Raw genomic sequence first — 14,279 nt, 5'->3', positions numbered from 1 at the left:
TAGTTTTCATGTCTGGTGCCCTTAGTCGACTAGATGTTAAGAGGACTGGTTGGTAGAATGGTGATTGAGAGCGTTGGATTGAGGACATCCAACCCTCCACCGCCGATCCCTTGTCCCGGCTAACTGTGCCGAGCGGTATCCAACCCTGCCCAACAGCCCCCCCCAAATCTCACATTGAATACGTGCACGCGGAGTATTTTTCGTATTTCTGTTTGAGTTTGTTTTTTCGGTCGTTTTTACATTAGAAGTTTGATATCTCAACCCTCCCCCCGATCCTTGTCCCCTAACTGCCCGAGCCCTATCCACACCCCGCTCCGACAGCCCCCCCAATAATCCGCACACCTATCTATCGCCCCCGACCCGGTAGCTCCTTGTCTCTAACTGCCCCACCCCTATCCAGCCTGAACTACCCCACCTCCCCACCCCCAACAACCCACCCCCGAATCCCACACCTATTCAACCCCCATGCTCCCCATCCCCTGACTTCCCCCCATCATACCCCTCCCTGTCCCCGACTGTCCCCCAGAACTTCCGGCCCCTTATCCAACCCCCTCTATCCCCTTAGCATGCCGCTCAGAGTGGCAGGAGCTCCCAGCTGTGTGGCTCCAGCCATGCCGCCCATAGCACTGGTGGCACGTTGCGCTGAGGCTGTGAAGGAGAGGAAAGACCAGTGGAGGCTAGCCTGCTGGGCTGGGAGCTCAGGAGCCAGGCAAGACGGTCCCATGGGCCAGGCAGGACGGTCCCATGGGCCGCATGTGGTCCGTAGTTTGCCCGCCTCTGGCCTAGGGCCAAAAGAAGCAACTCTTCGCTGCCTCGTTAGAAAGTCAGCTAGCAGGGCCTAAAGCCTGCCATGCACATCTGAACCTGGTACAAGGGAGCAGGCCCTGGGCCAGCAGCGAGGACCAGAGGATACAGATGTATATACCAAAACAAAAACAGTGGGGAAATGAATTTACTAGCTCCCAACTTTAAAAAAAATAATTTCATCTGTACTGAAGATACATGATCAGTTTCCTCCATTCCAAGATTTCCAAGGTCTGATTTCAGATACAAGCTGTTTAAGAGAGGGAGAAACATGTTCCTACCCACTCAGTGGGTGCAGAAGGAATCCTGTGCCTCTGTCGAGGCTGGGTCTAGGTATGTCAGACTGACACAGAAAGCTAAGCATCAGATTCAGGCTGCTTACCTGATTTACATGACTGCACAGACATTGACAGCATCTGCACCAGGAACGCATCAGCTGGGGACCTCATTTGCACAGGAAGCTGATAAGTTTATATGTGAAAATGCATATGCAGTTGAGAAGAAAAAAAAATCAGGCCTTGAGTGTCTCATCTCTGCACATCTCACAATTTCATAGGAGACACAACCCCCGCTCCACAAAATTACCCACCCACCACAGCAAATCCCAGACCACTGGCGGCAGAACCATCATTCCATGGAGCCTGTGAGCTGATCCAAGACCCGGATAACCAGCAGTCCTTTGTCCAGTCAACAGGGTCTGTCACTGAGAAGGGGTTAAAGTGAATTGTTCCACCCAGTCAGAACAACAACAACAAAATGGACCCCCCCCACCCCCCAAGAGTAATGTGTGTTAAATCTCTAGAAAGGAACAAGTGATTCTAGTGCACTGGGTTGGCGGGGTGGTGGAGAGGCAGGGCTTTTTATACCATCTACAGTTATTGTTCAACTGAGTAGGAAACTAGGAAATGATCCTTGAAACAAAAGGATCAAACTACCTTTTAGTGTGATTAACAGAATTTTATTAGGCCAAGAAATGGCAGTTCAGAAAAAACATTTAAAAATCTCCCCTGGCTCCTTGGTATTGAAATGTCAGCTCAAAAGCCCATTGTCTATTTGCTCTTCGAAGACTGAGTTAAGCTTGGAGCTCCACTCCTGTCTGGAAACTAATTTCACCTTAACTTAGCTAAGAGGATTGTCTTTGTCATGTGACTTGATCTCTTGTCCAGTTGTCTTCCTGCCAGGAGGCCCTTGGAAAGACACCCTAAAGGAACTTTCACACATTCCTTTCAGCCTCATGGAGACGAACCACCAATCATGTATCCTTGATAGCAGAGCCTGATTTTCCCAGAACAGCATCCATTACCAGCAATGGCACACAGAGTTTGGCCACTTCTGCCTGGAGCCACCTGGGAAGCTGTTGGAAGACTGGAAGCATTTGGTAATACTTGTGCAATGCACAGCAAGTAAATCCTGCTTCAGCCCCCGTAGGCATCCTCTGTAGATACTGTGGCGACAAGCTGACTGACCGTGATTTAGGAATAAAGTATTAGATCCCATACGAGGGATGCTCTCTGCTCTCGCTGATTGTGCTCAGAATGTGCTCTCGAGTAGGCAGTGGCACCCGCAGCCGGTGGGGCACACTTCCTGGGTGCGAAACCATTCCATCATGTGACTGGTGTGTCCTCCATGTCCGCAGGTCAGACAGAAATTGGAGGAGCCTCGCACTGCCACGTGGCAGATGGCACACTGGAAAGTGAAGCCTTTGCAGATGGCGCACTGGGTGCCCCGCACCTCACTGCGGCAGTGACTGCAGTACACCCCAAACTCTGGCAGTGCGGCAGAGGGAAAAGAAACGGAGAGCAAAACAGTTACTGCAGGCTCGTGTAGTCCTGGAGACCACAGTTCTCTATTCATCCCCAGGACAGGTGCAGCAGAGTCTCTCCCACTCCCTGCTGATCTGCCTCAGATCTGACCTAGGGAGCCCACCTCCCTGAGTAAGAGCAGAGTTCTTCTCACTAGCCTGTTACATTCCTTCACTCCTCTGCTGAGGCTATCCAGTTAGGCTAAGACATCAAAGCATGAGGCGCTGGACTGAGACCCATTAACACAAGCCGTCTGAACAGCATCAGGAGAAGGGAACAGCTTTTAGCTATGACTAACCTGGGCTGGACTGAGGTGCTGTGGAGATGAACTCCTCCAGCTGCCCTTTTCTCTCTCTCTACATTTCTGTAGAGTTTTGTCTTCAGCATCCATCTCCTCCATGAGAAACAAACAGGCACAAGCCAAGCCCAGCAGGTCAACGGGAGCAGAGATGACCTCTAGTGTGAGGCTGCTGTTTACATGGAGAAGAGCAGCCACGATCCAGGCTGCTCTGCTCTTCCAGCCCAACAACAAGGTGACAGGGCAATGCAAGCTTCCTCATAGCTGCTGCTAATGCTGCTTCCCTGTTCGACATTACACCCACCGAGAAGTGCAGCTTGCTTTCCTCTTGCTAGGTCTGCTGGAGAACTGCAATAGGCAGCCACGGGACTTGGGGGAATGTCTTGCCTACCCATTTTCTGTCTGGGTTTTCTAAAGCCAGAAACCAGGCTTTTCTGATTCTACCCACTAGACATTGTGAGAACCTCTCAATCCATGGTCAGTGATTGGGTTGGCTCTCCATACTACCCCAGATGAGGAATAGCCTCCAGCACGACACAGTGGTGAACAACTTCCAGCTGGTAATGTCCCTCCGTCCCACATACAAAGTCACTTAGGCAAGATCTAAAGATCCCATCTCCACTCCGAACTGCCAACAGGGGCTGAGTGCTTACCAAGCAATTTGCTGCCACAGCCAGTCTCTCAATTGGCTGAATGGATACATCTTACATCATCTTGTCTGCTGAATATTTATCCCCAAACCCTTCAGGAAGGGGTAGCTGGAAGAGGCAGAATTACACACTCACCAATTCCCTTGTGCGGGTCGGGAGGACAGGAAACGAACTTCAGAACCTCAGCCCGTTTCTCTCGCAGACCCCAGCGATAAAGGATTTCCCCGTAGCATTTCTTGAAGTCATCAAACTGCTGAGTGTTGGCAGGGTCCAGGAGCCTGGAGGAGGGACTCACACAGTCAGTCACTTGATCTGTTCACTCACCACAGCTCTGGCTGCAATTCTTAACCCAGCCAGGAGCAATGGTATGAAGACACTTCTCAGGTAGCTATAGGAGTAACTTATTATTTTCGCAGTCTCTCAGACAGTGTTCTAATTTTTGAATGACAATGTCACAGTGAGCCTGAGTGGACCATATCTGTCATCAGAACTAGGGTGTGCATGGGAGGGTCAGGTTCTCTTTCAGGGCCCTCGCTGCAGCTGATTTATTAAACGATTTCACGGGCAGTCAGCCAATCACTGAGCAGAATTGGTTTGGAACATTAAGCTTTCAAGGCCACTTACTGAGTGAAAGTTTGAGCTAAGGGCTTGCCAACTCTCCCTTGATTAGCTGTAACGCCACCATGGAATAGCTAGCTAGACAGCCTTCCAGCTGACTGTGAGAACTGCCCAAACAGGAATTGCTGAGTGCTACCTTTTGTTCTTGTCATGTTGATCTCTCTCGAGCTCCCGGTGGTCAGCATACATCAGGTTTCCATAGCGGAGGTCGTCAGGCGAAGACTCGCACCAGGGGGTGAATGCGTGCTCTGTCTCTTTGCTTGCTGCAAAAGTCAAAAGATGGTTAGTGTGCCCCGAGATGCAGTGATGAGTGGGCTATGAATGGGACAATGTGACGTGTGAAAGGCTTGGGGAGGAGATGTGAAAGTTAGATGGAAGCATGTGAGGCTACGCGCTCTCTCCTCCCCGCTTCCACCCTTGAATGTATTAGTATTGTCTTCTACACCAGTAGTTCTCAACCAGGGGTCTGGGGCACCCATGGAGGGCTGTGAGCAAGTTTCAGGGGTCCGCCAAGCAGGACCAGTGTTAGACTCACTGGGGCCCAGAGCAGAAAGCCGAAGCTCTATTGCATGGGGCTGAAGTCCAGGGCCCTGAGCCCACCACCTGGGGCTGACGCAGAAGCCTGAACAACTTAGCTTCACGGTGTCCCCTGTGATGTGGGACCATGAGCAATTGCCCTGCTTGCTATCCCTTAACACCAGCCCTGGCTTTTATATGCAGAAAACCAGTTGTGGCGGCACAGGTGGGCCATGAAGTTTTATAGCATGTTGGGGGGGGCCCTCAGGAAAAAAAAAAGTCTGAAAACCCCTGGTCTACACCATTACAAACACTCCTACATTGTAGAGAGCCAAGAGCCAACCCCTTCATTTTCCATCAGCCTCTTGAGAGCGTCCCTCCAGCTCCCCAGCAGAGGGGGCATGCAATGACTGCATGGGGAGAAGGCTCTCAGGATGCAGAAAATCTGGATTTAGAAGGCTGCACTTGGTGTTCCACCCCATATGAAAACATGGAGATTGCTCCACAGGAGAATTGCACAGCTCGGTGCTGGTAGGAAAGTTAGCATCTGTACAGTTCCATTCCCAGTGGCTGGGAGTGCGCTGGTGTCAGGACTTCCACACCTTGGGCTGGGGAAGGGGAGGATTCTTGTTCCTCTGTGAGGATGCTGGTATCAAAAAGGCCTCCTGGGGGAAATATTTCAGAGAAGCGCATGACCCCTGGGTGTAGGGAGAAGAGTGGCACACCAACATTAGTAGGGTTGTCCTTGCTTCTGCTCCCTTCCCTGTTCCAAAGATAGCTGCAAACTGCACTGAGCGATTACAAGTCTGCTGTTGCTTGGGCCCAATATTGTGCTCAGCCAGGTAGGCCACAGAGACAAACATCATGCAAATGGAATTACACTGGACCCTAGGGACACAAGACAGCCCTGAATTCCAACTTTTCTGAAAAGCATTAACTTGGTGGGAAATGCCTGTAGGATCCCAAGTATTTGTGTCACTTGGGAGAGCTGCCACTGACACTCCAGCCTTCCCGACTGCCACTATTCTTGCTAGGCCATTGCAAAGTAAAGGAGTAAGCACCTCTCCCGCAACTCTGGAGTAGAGAGAAAACAGGAAGTCCCTGGTCAAAGCTCCTCCAGCAAATATCTGAAGTGTCGTAACTGGCAATGGCTGTGATGCACAGAATGACTGGCCTCAAACTGGACAAGTGCTCTGGCAGCAATGATCCTACATTACCCCACGTGACCAGCACAGCAACAAGACAGTGTCACCTGGAGCATCTGCCAAGCCAGGAGAGGAGCAAAATATCACCGGCCACAGCCACCTACTTATCTTGGGACACAAATACCTGGGAAAATAGAAGGGATGGGACGGGCATTTGGAATCAAGTCCTCGAAAGCTGAATGGGGTTTGGGGAAAGCTTGCTCAATTAGCTGCTTCGGTTCCTTGTAGTCCAAGATCAGAGAGACATGCTGTCTAATCACAGGGTCATCCTGAGTGGTCTGTCCCACCACCCATCTGCCATAGGGAGAGGGACTGCCATAGAGACAGCTGGTTTTGGCTCCGGTGTGACCTCCCGCCCAGCAGGCTGACAGTGAACTGGAGTCCTTGTGCACATCCGGGTGAAGTTTGCAGTGAGATTCATTCCACCAGTGCACAGTTTGACAGAACGCACTAGGAGAAGATGGACAAGTCGGAAGAAACATCAACATTAAACCATTAACAAGGGCAGACGGCACTTGGGGTCATGCTCATTTCCAGCCATGGTACCTGACCCACCAATAAAACCACAGAAATTTGCTCTTTGCTTCTCAGATCCACAACCACTTACAATTCTTTACCACCATCACCACTGCAGATAGCCATTTAATGCCGAGTGTGCTCATGCAAATAAAGTCATTTCCTCTATCTGTCAACTCCCCTGCCTCTCCATACCTATGTTCCAGCCTCCCACGTTGAGTCCAGGGTCTGACATGCTAGAACAGGAGCCTGAAGATGTAAAGCTGGGCTGTTGGGTGGAAACAAGAGGGAGTTGTGTCACACACGAACCAAAGCTATTCCAGACTTTCAAGAAAAGCAGTTGGAAAGAAATGGCTGTGCATACGTATCGGCTGTGGGAGAGCATGTTGGAGGAGCGCTGAGGGAAGGGTCCTGAGGCACTCACGCACCCCTGCAGCCTGGACTGGGCCTCAAACACACTGCAGAGCATGGCCAGGGTCTGAACATCATGGAGCTGACAGTAGTGAGCCAGCCTGAGAAAGGAGGAAAAGGGAGAGAGCAGGAGCTGAGGCAGAGTTCATCAGTCAAAGGGAACACTCACAGCAGGCCAGGGGTTGGGGGACCCTATGGAACTAACTACGCCCAGAGGATGTGTGGGGTTTGGGGGGACACTCTCCTTTTCATTACTTTTCAAATAAATAGATAAAAGAGCTTCCAGTTGGACAGACAATCAAGGCCTAATTCCCAAGAGATGGTTCCTCTCTGCATGGGGGTATCTAATCCCTTACTGTGGGGTGGTTCTTAAGGACCCTATCCACACTGGAAATGCCCAAGGATCCTGGGGTCTGCACAGCTCCAAAGAGCAGTTCTGCAGAAGCAAGGTTAAACTGAGCCACGTGACTCACTGTCTGATCATTTTAGTGAAAATACTCAGACTTCTCAGGCTCCTGGGGCCATTCCCAGCCCAGATCCCAACCCCAGTTTAAAGGCTAGAGCAATGGGGATGAGGCCAAAGTTTGATTCCTAAAGAGATTTAGTTGATAGGGAGGGCTGGGGATGGATTTAATATAGAGCAGCCTGCAACACTGGCAGGAGATGGGGCTTTCTGGAAATGGGAGATCCAAAGTGTGCACTCTGCACTCTACAAAAGCCAGAGAATTAATGGGTGATGAATGCGGGTTTAAGGTGAATTTTATCTATTTTGACATGCAGAGATTGTGCCATGTCCTATGAATAAACTGGTACCCAAGACAAAGATAACAGATTTGGCCACTGTCAAGAGGCCAAACGAGGTGAATTAGTGGGGATAACTGTTCATGGCAAGGCAGACAGTGAACCAAGATCTCTGCTTATTATAGTTTGACTGATGTAGTTATCTCCCACTTCCTTTCTCCCTCCTCCCGTTTGCCTCGTCCAGCTGTTGTGTCAGGTGATAACGCAGACTACAGGCTCTTTGGGGCAGGGACTATCTTCTGCCTGTGTGTCTGTACAGTGCCTAGCACAGCATGGCCCTGCTTTCTGATTGGCAGCCACAGGTTTTGCTGCAATACAAACAACAGATGCTTCCTCCCAGCCAAACGTAAGAGCAGCACCAGCAAAGGGAGTTCTCTTCACTGTCTTGGTGAAGGGCAGGCATAGGCTGGAGATTGGCACTGGTTAGAGGATGGCTATAGGAATGGATTGTTCCTCTTTCCCATATCTGCCTCACCCCAGAGCAGGACTAGGGCAGAGTCCATGTAGCAGGTTTGGCAGAGCTGCCAGCAAAGCAACTGAAAGCAAGTTCTAAGCTTTGGAACAGATTAGTATCGGCTATCAACTCTTCCTATCTGAGCAGATTCAGATCAATGTCAAGAGGTAGGTTGCTTGCTGTGCAAGAGGGCTGAGTGTGAATTAGGCCTTAATGGAGGTAGCTACCAGAAGGCTCTCTGAATGACAGGAAATAGTTTGCACTTAGAGCAACAGCAGGGAATTTGATTGTTAAACTGGCAGCCAAATCAAGACAGTTGGAAGGTGGCGAGGAAAATAATCTAGATAAAAGTGGCAGTTCCCTCTTACATCAGGCCTCCTCCATGTGCTAGTCAAGCCAGATGTCTTGGAGCACCACATAGTGTACCATAAACATCACATCAGAGCAGGAGAAGCTAATCTTAGCTTAGCCAAAGGGCAGGTGGTCACTTCATGAGTGCCAGGGCTGCCTCCTATTTGCAATAAACAGATTTGTGGCTTCCCTCTTTTGTCCTATGAACGTGCATCTCATGATGGAGATGGACAATCTCCCCACATATTAAAGGTGAGGGCAGTCACACGAAGTGCTAGAGAACTCCACGATCAGAGGCTATGCACTGATTATCCCTGCACAAGCCTTTAGGCAGGATCTAGCTCAAAGTCGCTGGGCTTAGCAAGCAGCTCCTCTCATCTAAGTCTGAAACAAGACCCTACAACTTTCAGCTGTGAACAGCTCTGCTCTAGAGACTACCCCTGCCCCTGCCCCTGCCCCTGCTTTGAGCTTTCAGAGACCTACAGGGACTCCAGGAGCTGACGTCCAAATGGATGTTGGGCCCAGGGTGTCTCCAAATCCGGGTCAGACTTCGGTCCAAGACAGAGATCCGTGGCTACCGTAGCCAGTGACCAGACCTGGACAGATACAAGAGGAACAGCGTGAACGACAACTAGAAACAGAAATTCACCTGCACTGCGGGCTCTGACCCCGCACTGCAATCACGCATGCAAGGTTCAATAATGGCAGAATTCTTTCTTAACAGGTACAGCTGATTTTCTAGAGGCGCCAGAATCAGCCAAGCCCTGATGGTTTTGGAGTTGGGCTCTATAATAATGGAGAATCAGTCAGTCATATCAACCAACTAGCTACCTCTTAGCTGCAGAAAAGCAGTGTTAGTTGTTGGGGAGGGATCCCCACTGACAGACCAGACCAGACCAGACCTGGGGTCCATCTAGTGTATTAGCCTGTCTGTGACAGCGGCCAGCACCAAATGCTTCAGTGCAATGTGCAAGAAGCTCCCTAGGGGACAATTATGGAATAAATAGCTGATAGAAGGCGTTTCTTCTTAACCCCTCACCGCCCCCCGTCATTTCAAGGTTGGCTTATGCCAGGAAGTGGGAGGTTTTCTTTATCAATAAGTGTCTAATCTGATTTTTAAAATCTGATGACACTCTTGACCTCTGTGACACTGTGTCAATGAGTTCCACAGGTGAACTCTAACATATAAACACACATGACCTTTGATCAGTTTTTAATTTGCTGCCTTTGTTTTATTAAATGCTTCTTGTTCTTTTATTGTGCATGAGGAGCACCTGATTTACCATCTCTGTACCTACCCCATTCCTTATTCTGTATACCTCTATCACATCCCCTCTGATTTGTCTCCCTTCTAAACTAAATAGTCCCAGACTTTTTCAGTCTCTTTCCACATAGACAACTCTCTAGGACTCAATCACTCTTATCACCAGTCTTTAATCCCTCACTAGGTTTTCTGCTATATCATTGTGAGGTGGAGTGACCAGAACTGCACACAGTATTCTAGCTGAGGGTGAACCGCTGACTACAGAATGTAACAGAAAAGGAGGAGGGCAGGGAGGCAGGTGTTAGAAAGGCAGTGGCAGCTAAGATACAGGACATGAGAGCTGAAAACATGGGAGAAAACACAGAGTGCAAAGAAACACAGACAGGGATTTTCAGGAATGTGGCAGCACTGTGGGACCTGGAGAGATTGGAAAGGAGGGAAACTGAAGTACAGAAGCAAAGCAGGCCCTGAGCGAAGGCGCAGACCATAGAGGCCAGGGGAAAGCTGGGTAATTCATACAAAGCAGGCTCATAAGGGGACATTGAGAAATTGTCATGCTGCAGCTCGAGGCTCCAGGTCTCAGCTGAGGAGCAGGACATTTCTGTAATGTTGCAGTGCAGGTGGAGAAATGAAATGAGAAAGTGGTGTAAACACTGCAGCAATCAGCCAGCAAACCCTTCTAGGAATTAGCCTTTCTTATGACATGCTATTGATCCTTTTAATATTTACATAAAGTGAATCAGAAAATGTTTGTAGTTTATATTTAAGGAACACCATTTAGGTTTTTAAAACATTTGTTTTTTAAAGCTGAAAACTGAAACATTTGTATGAACTTAAAGAAAATCAAATGAAATAATGTAGCTGTTTAAAGATACAACATTTTGCTGCAGGGTTTGCAACACAAACTTCAGATCATCCTGCTAAAGTAGAAGAATCTGAAAATAACAGAGTACAAACAAAATGAAACTGAAACTAGTTTGTTTTCACTGCCCCAGTGGAATCCACTGCAATGGAAGCAGCGTGATAGAGAAAAGGAAAACGTCTCAATACTCAAAACAGTATTAGATTGTAAGGTCTTTGGGGCACAGGCTGTCTGCCTTTTGTATTCAGTTCCAGCACAGAACAGCCAAAATCATCTCTATTGTTACAAGCCCCACAGGTAGAAGAAAGAGAGAGCTCCTCTTGCCAAAATGCTTACAGTGGCTGCACTGATTTTAATGCATGTCCATTCTAGTCACTAACAAAGTAGCATGCCCTGTGTCTATCTTGGCCTATGAGAAATTCTCAGAGCACGTAGTCATCTCAGCTGGTTTGGCAAAGGGTATGAAACAAACTATTTGCTAGCCTGGCCAGGGATTTCTCAATGACATGTTAAAAGTGTCAGTGCTTCTGCCCCAGTTACCAGGGAGGACTTGTCATAACCCTTCCAGATAGTCTCTGGAGTGACTGCTGCACCCCAGTGACCCAGCCATGCCCTTGAAATCCAGGATAATGGCATGAGAATGACAAGACAAGAGTAACGTATTCGCTAAGGCGTCCCATTCAGCTGCTGTGCTCTAGATAAAGGGCAAGCCCAATACCTGGACGAGATCCCGACGTCCGACTGCCAAGGCTGAGGAGGCATTCTTCTGGCAGGTCTCCTGAATGTTACTGACGTTCAGACTGAAAAAGAAAGAGAGGGCTCATCTCTTACTGACATGCGATTTACCAAGGGAGGGTTGGTTATGGTTCACACCACTGGACAGAACTCCCTAATCACATTGCAGGGTCAGACTGATCAGCATTTCCTCCACAGTCATTAAGAGATATCCGACTGCATGCCAGCGAGCTGCACTAACAGAGTGCCCACTGCACAGTGTCCCATTCCAATCCAACAGCAAATAGCAGGATCTGCTCTGACAGTCATCCTGAGATGGTCCACCACCAAAGAGTTATTACCATGGTGACAACTACTGGTGCAATGTGGAGCTGAGATTTGTTCTTGTACCCAGAAGCTGATAGCCATTTGGGGCTGCCCCGTTTACAAATTATCTGTAAAAGCAGCAAAGAGTTCTGTGGCACCTCATAGACTAACAGACGTATTGGAGCATGAGCTTTCGTGGGTGAATACCCACTTTGTCGGATGCTCATGCTCCAATACATCTGTTAGTCTATAAGGTGCCACAGGACTCTTTGCTGCTTTTACAGATCCAGACTAACACAGCTACCCCTCTGATACTTACAAATTATTGTCACCACTCCATCTCCCAGTCAGCTTATTTTATAGCCAGCTCTAGACTTTGAGGGAGAGCCAGGTGTGATCCTGGGTGGGATGACATGCCACCACTGACTAGTCTCCAGCAGCACTGAGAGATTGGTGGGGCGGTATGTGGACCTCACAACTACCTGGCAGATCTCCCACTCACTGGCAGCAACATAGTTCCCCTAAACACCCCCATGATTTTCTCCTTCATCTGCTTCCATTTGGGAAAAAGACTGCATAAAACCTTACAAATAAATGGACCAGAAAGAGGATCTCTTCCCCGCCCCCACTCTTTAAGACCACCTGTGTCTGTGAAACAATTGGCCAATGGCTGGGTTATTTTTACTTCTTTATGATGGATAGAAAAGGCAGGAAAGGGATTTTGTTTTTTTCCTTTTTAAAAACACATAACATTCAGGGACTGTCTCGCCTCAAAGGCCCTCTGCTGGCGAGAACACCAGCGGAATGACAATATCACTAGAATGGAAATGAAAGTTGAGCAATTGAAAGAAGAGCTTTCCCATCTGTTTTTTTTTCGTTTGCGTTAGAACCTCGATGACTAATTAGCACATTAGAGAAAGGATGTCTTTAATAAAGATTTAGCACTTCCATCCTTTTGTTGGAAGCACTCACAATACAGATGCACAGCCCTGAAATTAATACGTGCACACACACAAAGTTGAAAAAACCTTTTTGAGAGTAAGAAAGAGAAAAAGTGTGTTTGAGTGTATATGCACACATAGATAGAGAGAGACTTCCAGGCCTCCTCATCCATCGTAATGAAACAAGAAGGGGCAAAAGCCCATTCCAAAACCAACCCTTTGGAATTCTGCTTTAACATACACCCCTGTGAAAAGGGTCCATGCTCACAATGTTTGTTTCAAATGATGAAGTCCTCCAACAGCCATAGATACAATCTTCAGCTGCTAGGGCTAGGGCTGGTGTGTAGACCTACAAATCAAATACATTCCCACGTATTTCCTTCACCATGCATCCCTTCCAGAAGTTTTTGGGAAAGAAGCCATCTCTCCTAGGTAGATAGGGACACCATGGGAGTGATGCAAGAGGAAGAATGGGGGCTCAGTGGAACAAGATGTTGACTGATTTTGACACTGCAGAGCACAGCAGTGGTATTAAGAGCCGCCTTAGTTTGGGGCTAGAGATAGGCAGGGCCAGCTCCAGATTTTTTGCCGCCCCAAGCAAAAAGCCAGAGTGTCACTGCTGAAGCAAAAACCGCAGTGCCACTCCTTGAAAAGAGCTGCCCCGACCACATGGGACGCTGGTGCCTAGAGCCAGCCCTCGAGATAGGGCTGTGTACTCACATGTACTGGTCCCCTAGCGATTTGTGCACAGGAAGCAGGCAGGAGATATCCTGTATGATGACTTTGCCAGCAGCTTTAATAGGTCGGTTGTTGGCATCTGTCCCCTCACGCTTGCTTTTCCATCTCCTTGATTTCTGAGGAATAGATGGCAACAAGTTACTGAGGGAGGAAGACAGCAGCTGTTATCAGGGCAGGAACAATGCATGAGCATCAGGAGTATTGCAAGCAGCACCTACCTATGCCTTCCAAAGGCTGTGTGTTACCCCCGAAGAACATTAATGACATGCCCAGGAGAACAGATGTCTCCATCTCTAGGAATTGAAAGGCAGGCAAGTCGGCAAGCTCAAGGGCCAACACACGCTTGAGAGGAATTTTACAAATTATAGGGGGGGAGGCAGTAAAAAGAAATCAATACTCAGCAAGCCAATAATATGCAGAAAGGCTGGCAGAAGGACCAGTAAAATATCTTTAATGGTTCTGGGTCTGGTCCCATGAGCCCAGGGCACACAGGACCACCACTGACTTCAGCAAGAGCTCTGAGCAGAGGTACGTGGGAAGAGGTCTCGTATTGCTGCTAGCTTCAGACCGGAGTCACAGGGAGAAGTTGACATGATGTTGTCTCTTCCACCTAGTTCTAATGGGTCCTTTGTGTGTCACTGTCTAGGACCAGGATGGGACTGAATTGGATTCCCGTGCCTCTGTCTACAGCATTCGCCAACACTTCTGTTTGAGAACAAGAAGAGCTGGCTGCCTGATGGCAACACTCAGTCAAAGGAGCCCAGGAATTTCCTACAGCAGTAGGCAGTTGCCACTCTAACCAGCTGATTTCCAGCTGTACCCAAACCACTGCTGTGGGAGGCTGCTGAGGAGACACAGTGAGGAAGCCAAGCATTCCCCCAAATGGCCACAGAGTTTTCACCTTTATGCCAAGATGCATAAAACTACTTGGGCCACCCACATCAATTATTTTATATGGCCAGTTTCCTGGCCTCTTCCAGCTCCTCACCTTGTTAGCCCGCCACTTG

General features: G+C 48.7%; 1 protein-coding gene across 9 annotated transcripts in view; it reads right to left on the bottom strand.

Moving 5' to 3' along the window:
• Positions 1-1,740: 1,740 nt before the first annotated feature.
• The window catches only part of WDR59 (WD repeat domain 59), an 86,207-nt gene continuing 73,668 nt past the window's right edge, over positions 1,741-14,279 (bottom strand). For 7 of the 9 annotated variants that reach the window (XM_075073718.1, XM_075073720.1, XM_075073723.1 and 4 more), the window contains 8 exons: positions 13,255-13,388; positions 11,271-11,352; positions 8,910-9,022; positions 6,774-6,921; positions 6,605-6,677; positions 4,309-4,435; positions 3,690-3,832; positions 1,741-2,570 (listed from right to left, as the gene is read on the bottom strand). In XM_075073718.1, the coding sequence (XP_074929819.1) occupies positions 2,335-2,570; positions 3,690-3,832; positions 4,309-4,435; positions 6,605-6,677; positions 6,774-6,921; positions 8,910-9,022; positions 11,271-11,352; positions 13,255-13,388 (1,056 nt within the window). In that variant the 3' untranslated portion in view covers positions 1,741-2,334. The remainder of the gene's footprint in view (positions 2,571-3,689; positions 3,833-4,308; positions 4,436-6,604; positions 6,678-6,773; positions 6,922-8,909; positions 9,023-11,270; positions 11,353-13,254; positions 13,389-14,279) is intronic. The other 2 variants (XR_012657277.1, XM_075073726.1) reach the window with 2 other exon arrangements.

The sequence above is a fragment of the Chelonoidis abingdonii genome, chromosome 19 (assembly GCF_003597395.2).
Source record: "Chelonoidis abingdonii isolate Lonesome George chromosome 19, CheloAbing_2.0, whole genome shotgun sequence".
Lineage (NCBI taxonomy): Eukaryota > Metazoa > Chordata > Testudines > Testudinidae > Chelonoidis > Chelonoidis abingdonii.
Note: the sequence above shows the minus strand (reverse complement) of the source record. Positions and strands in the feature narration are given on the sequence as shown.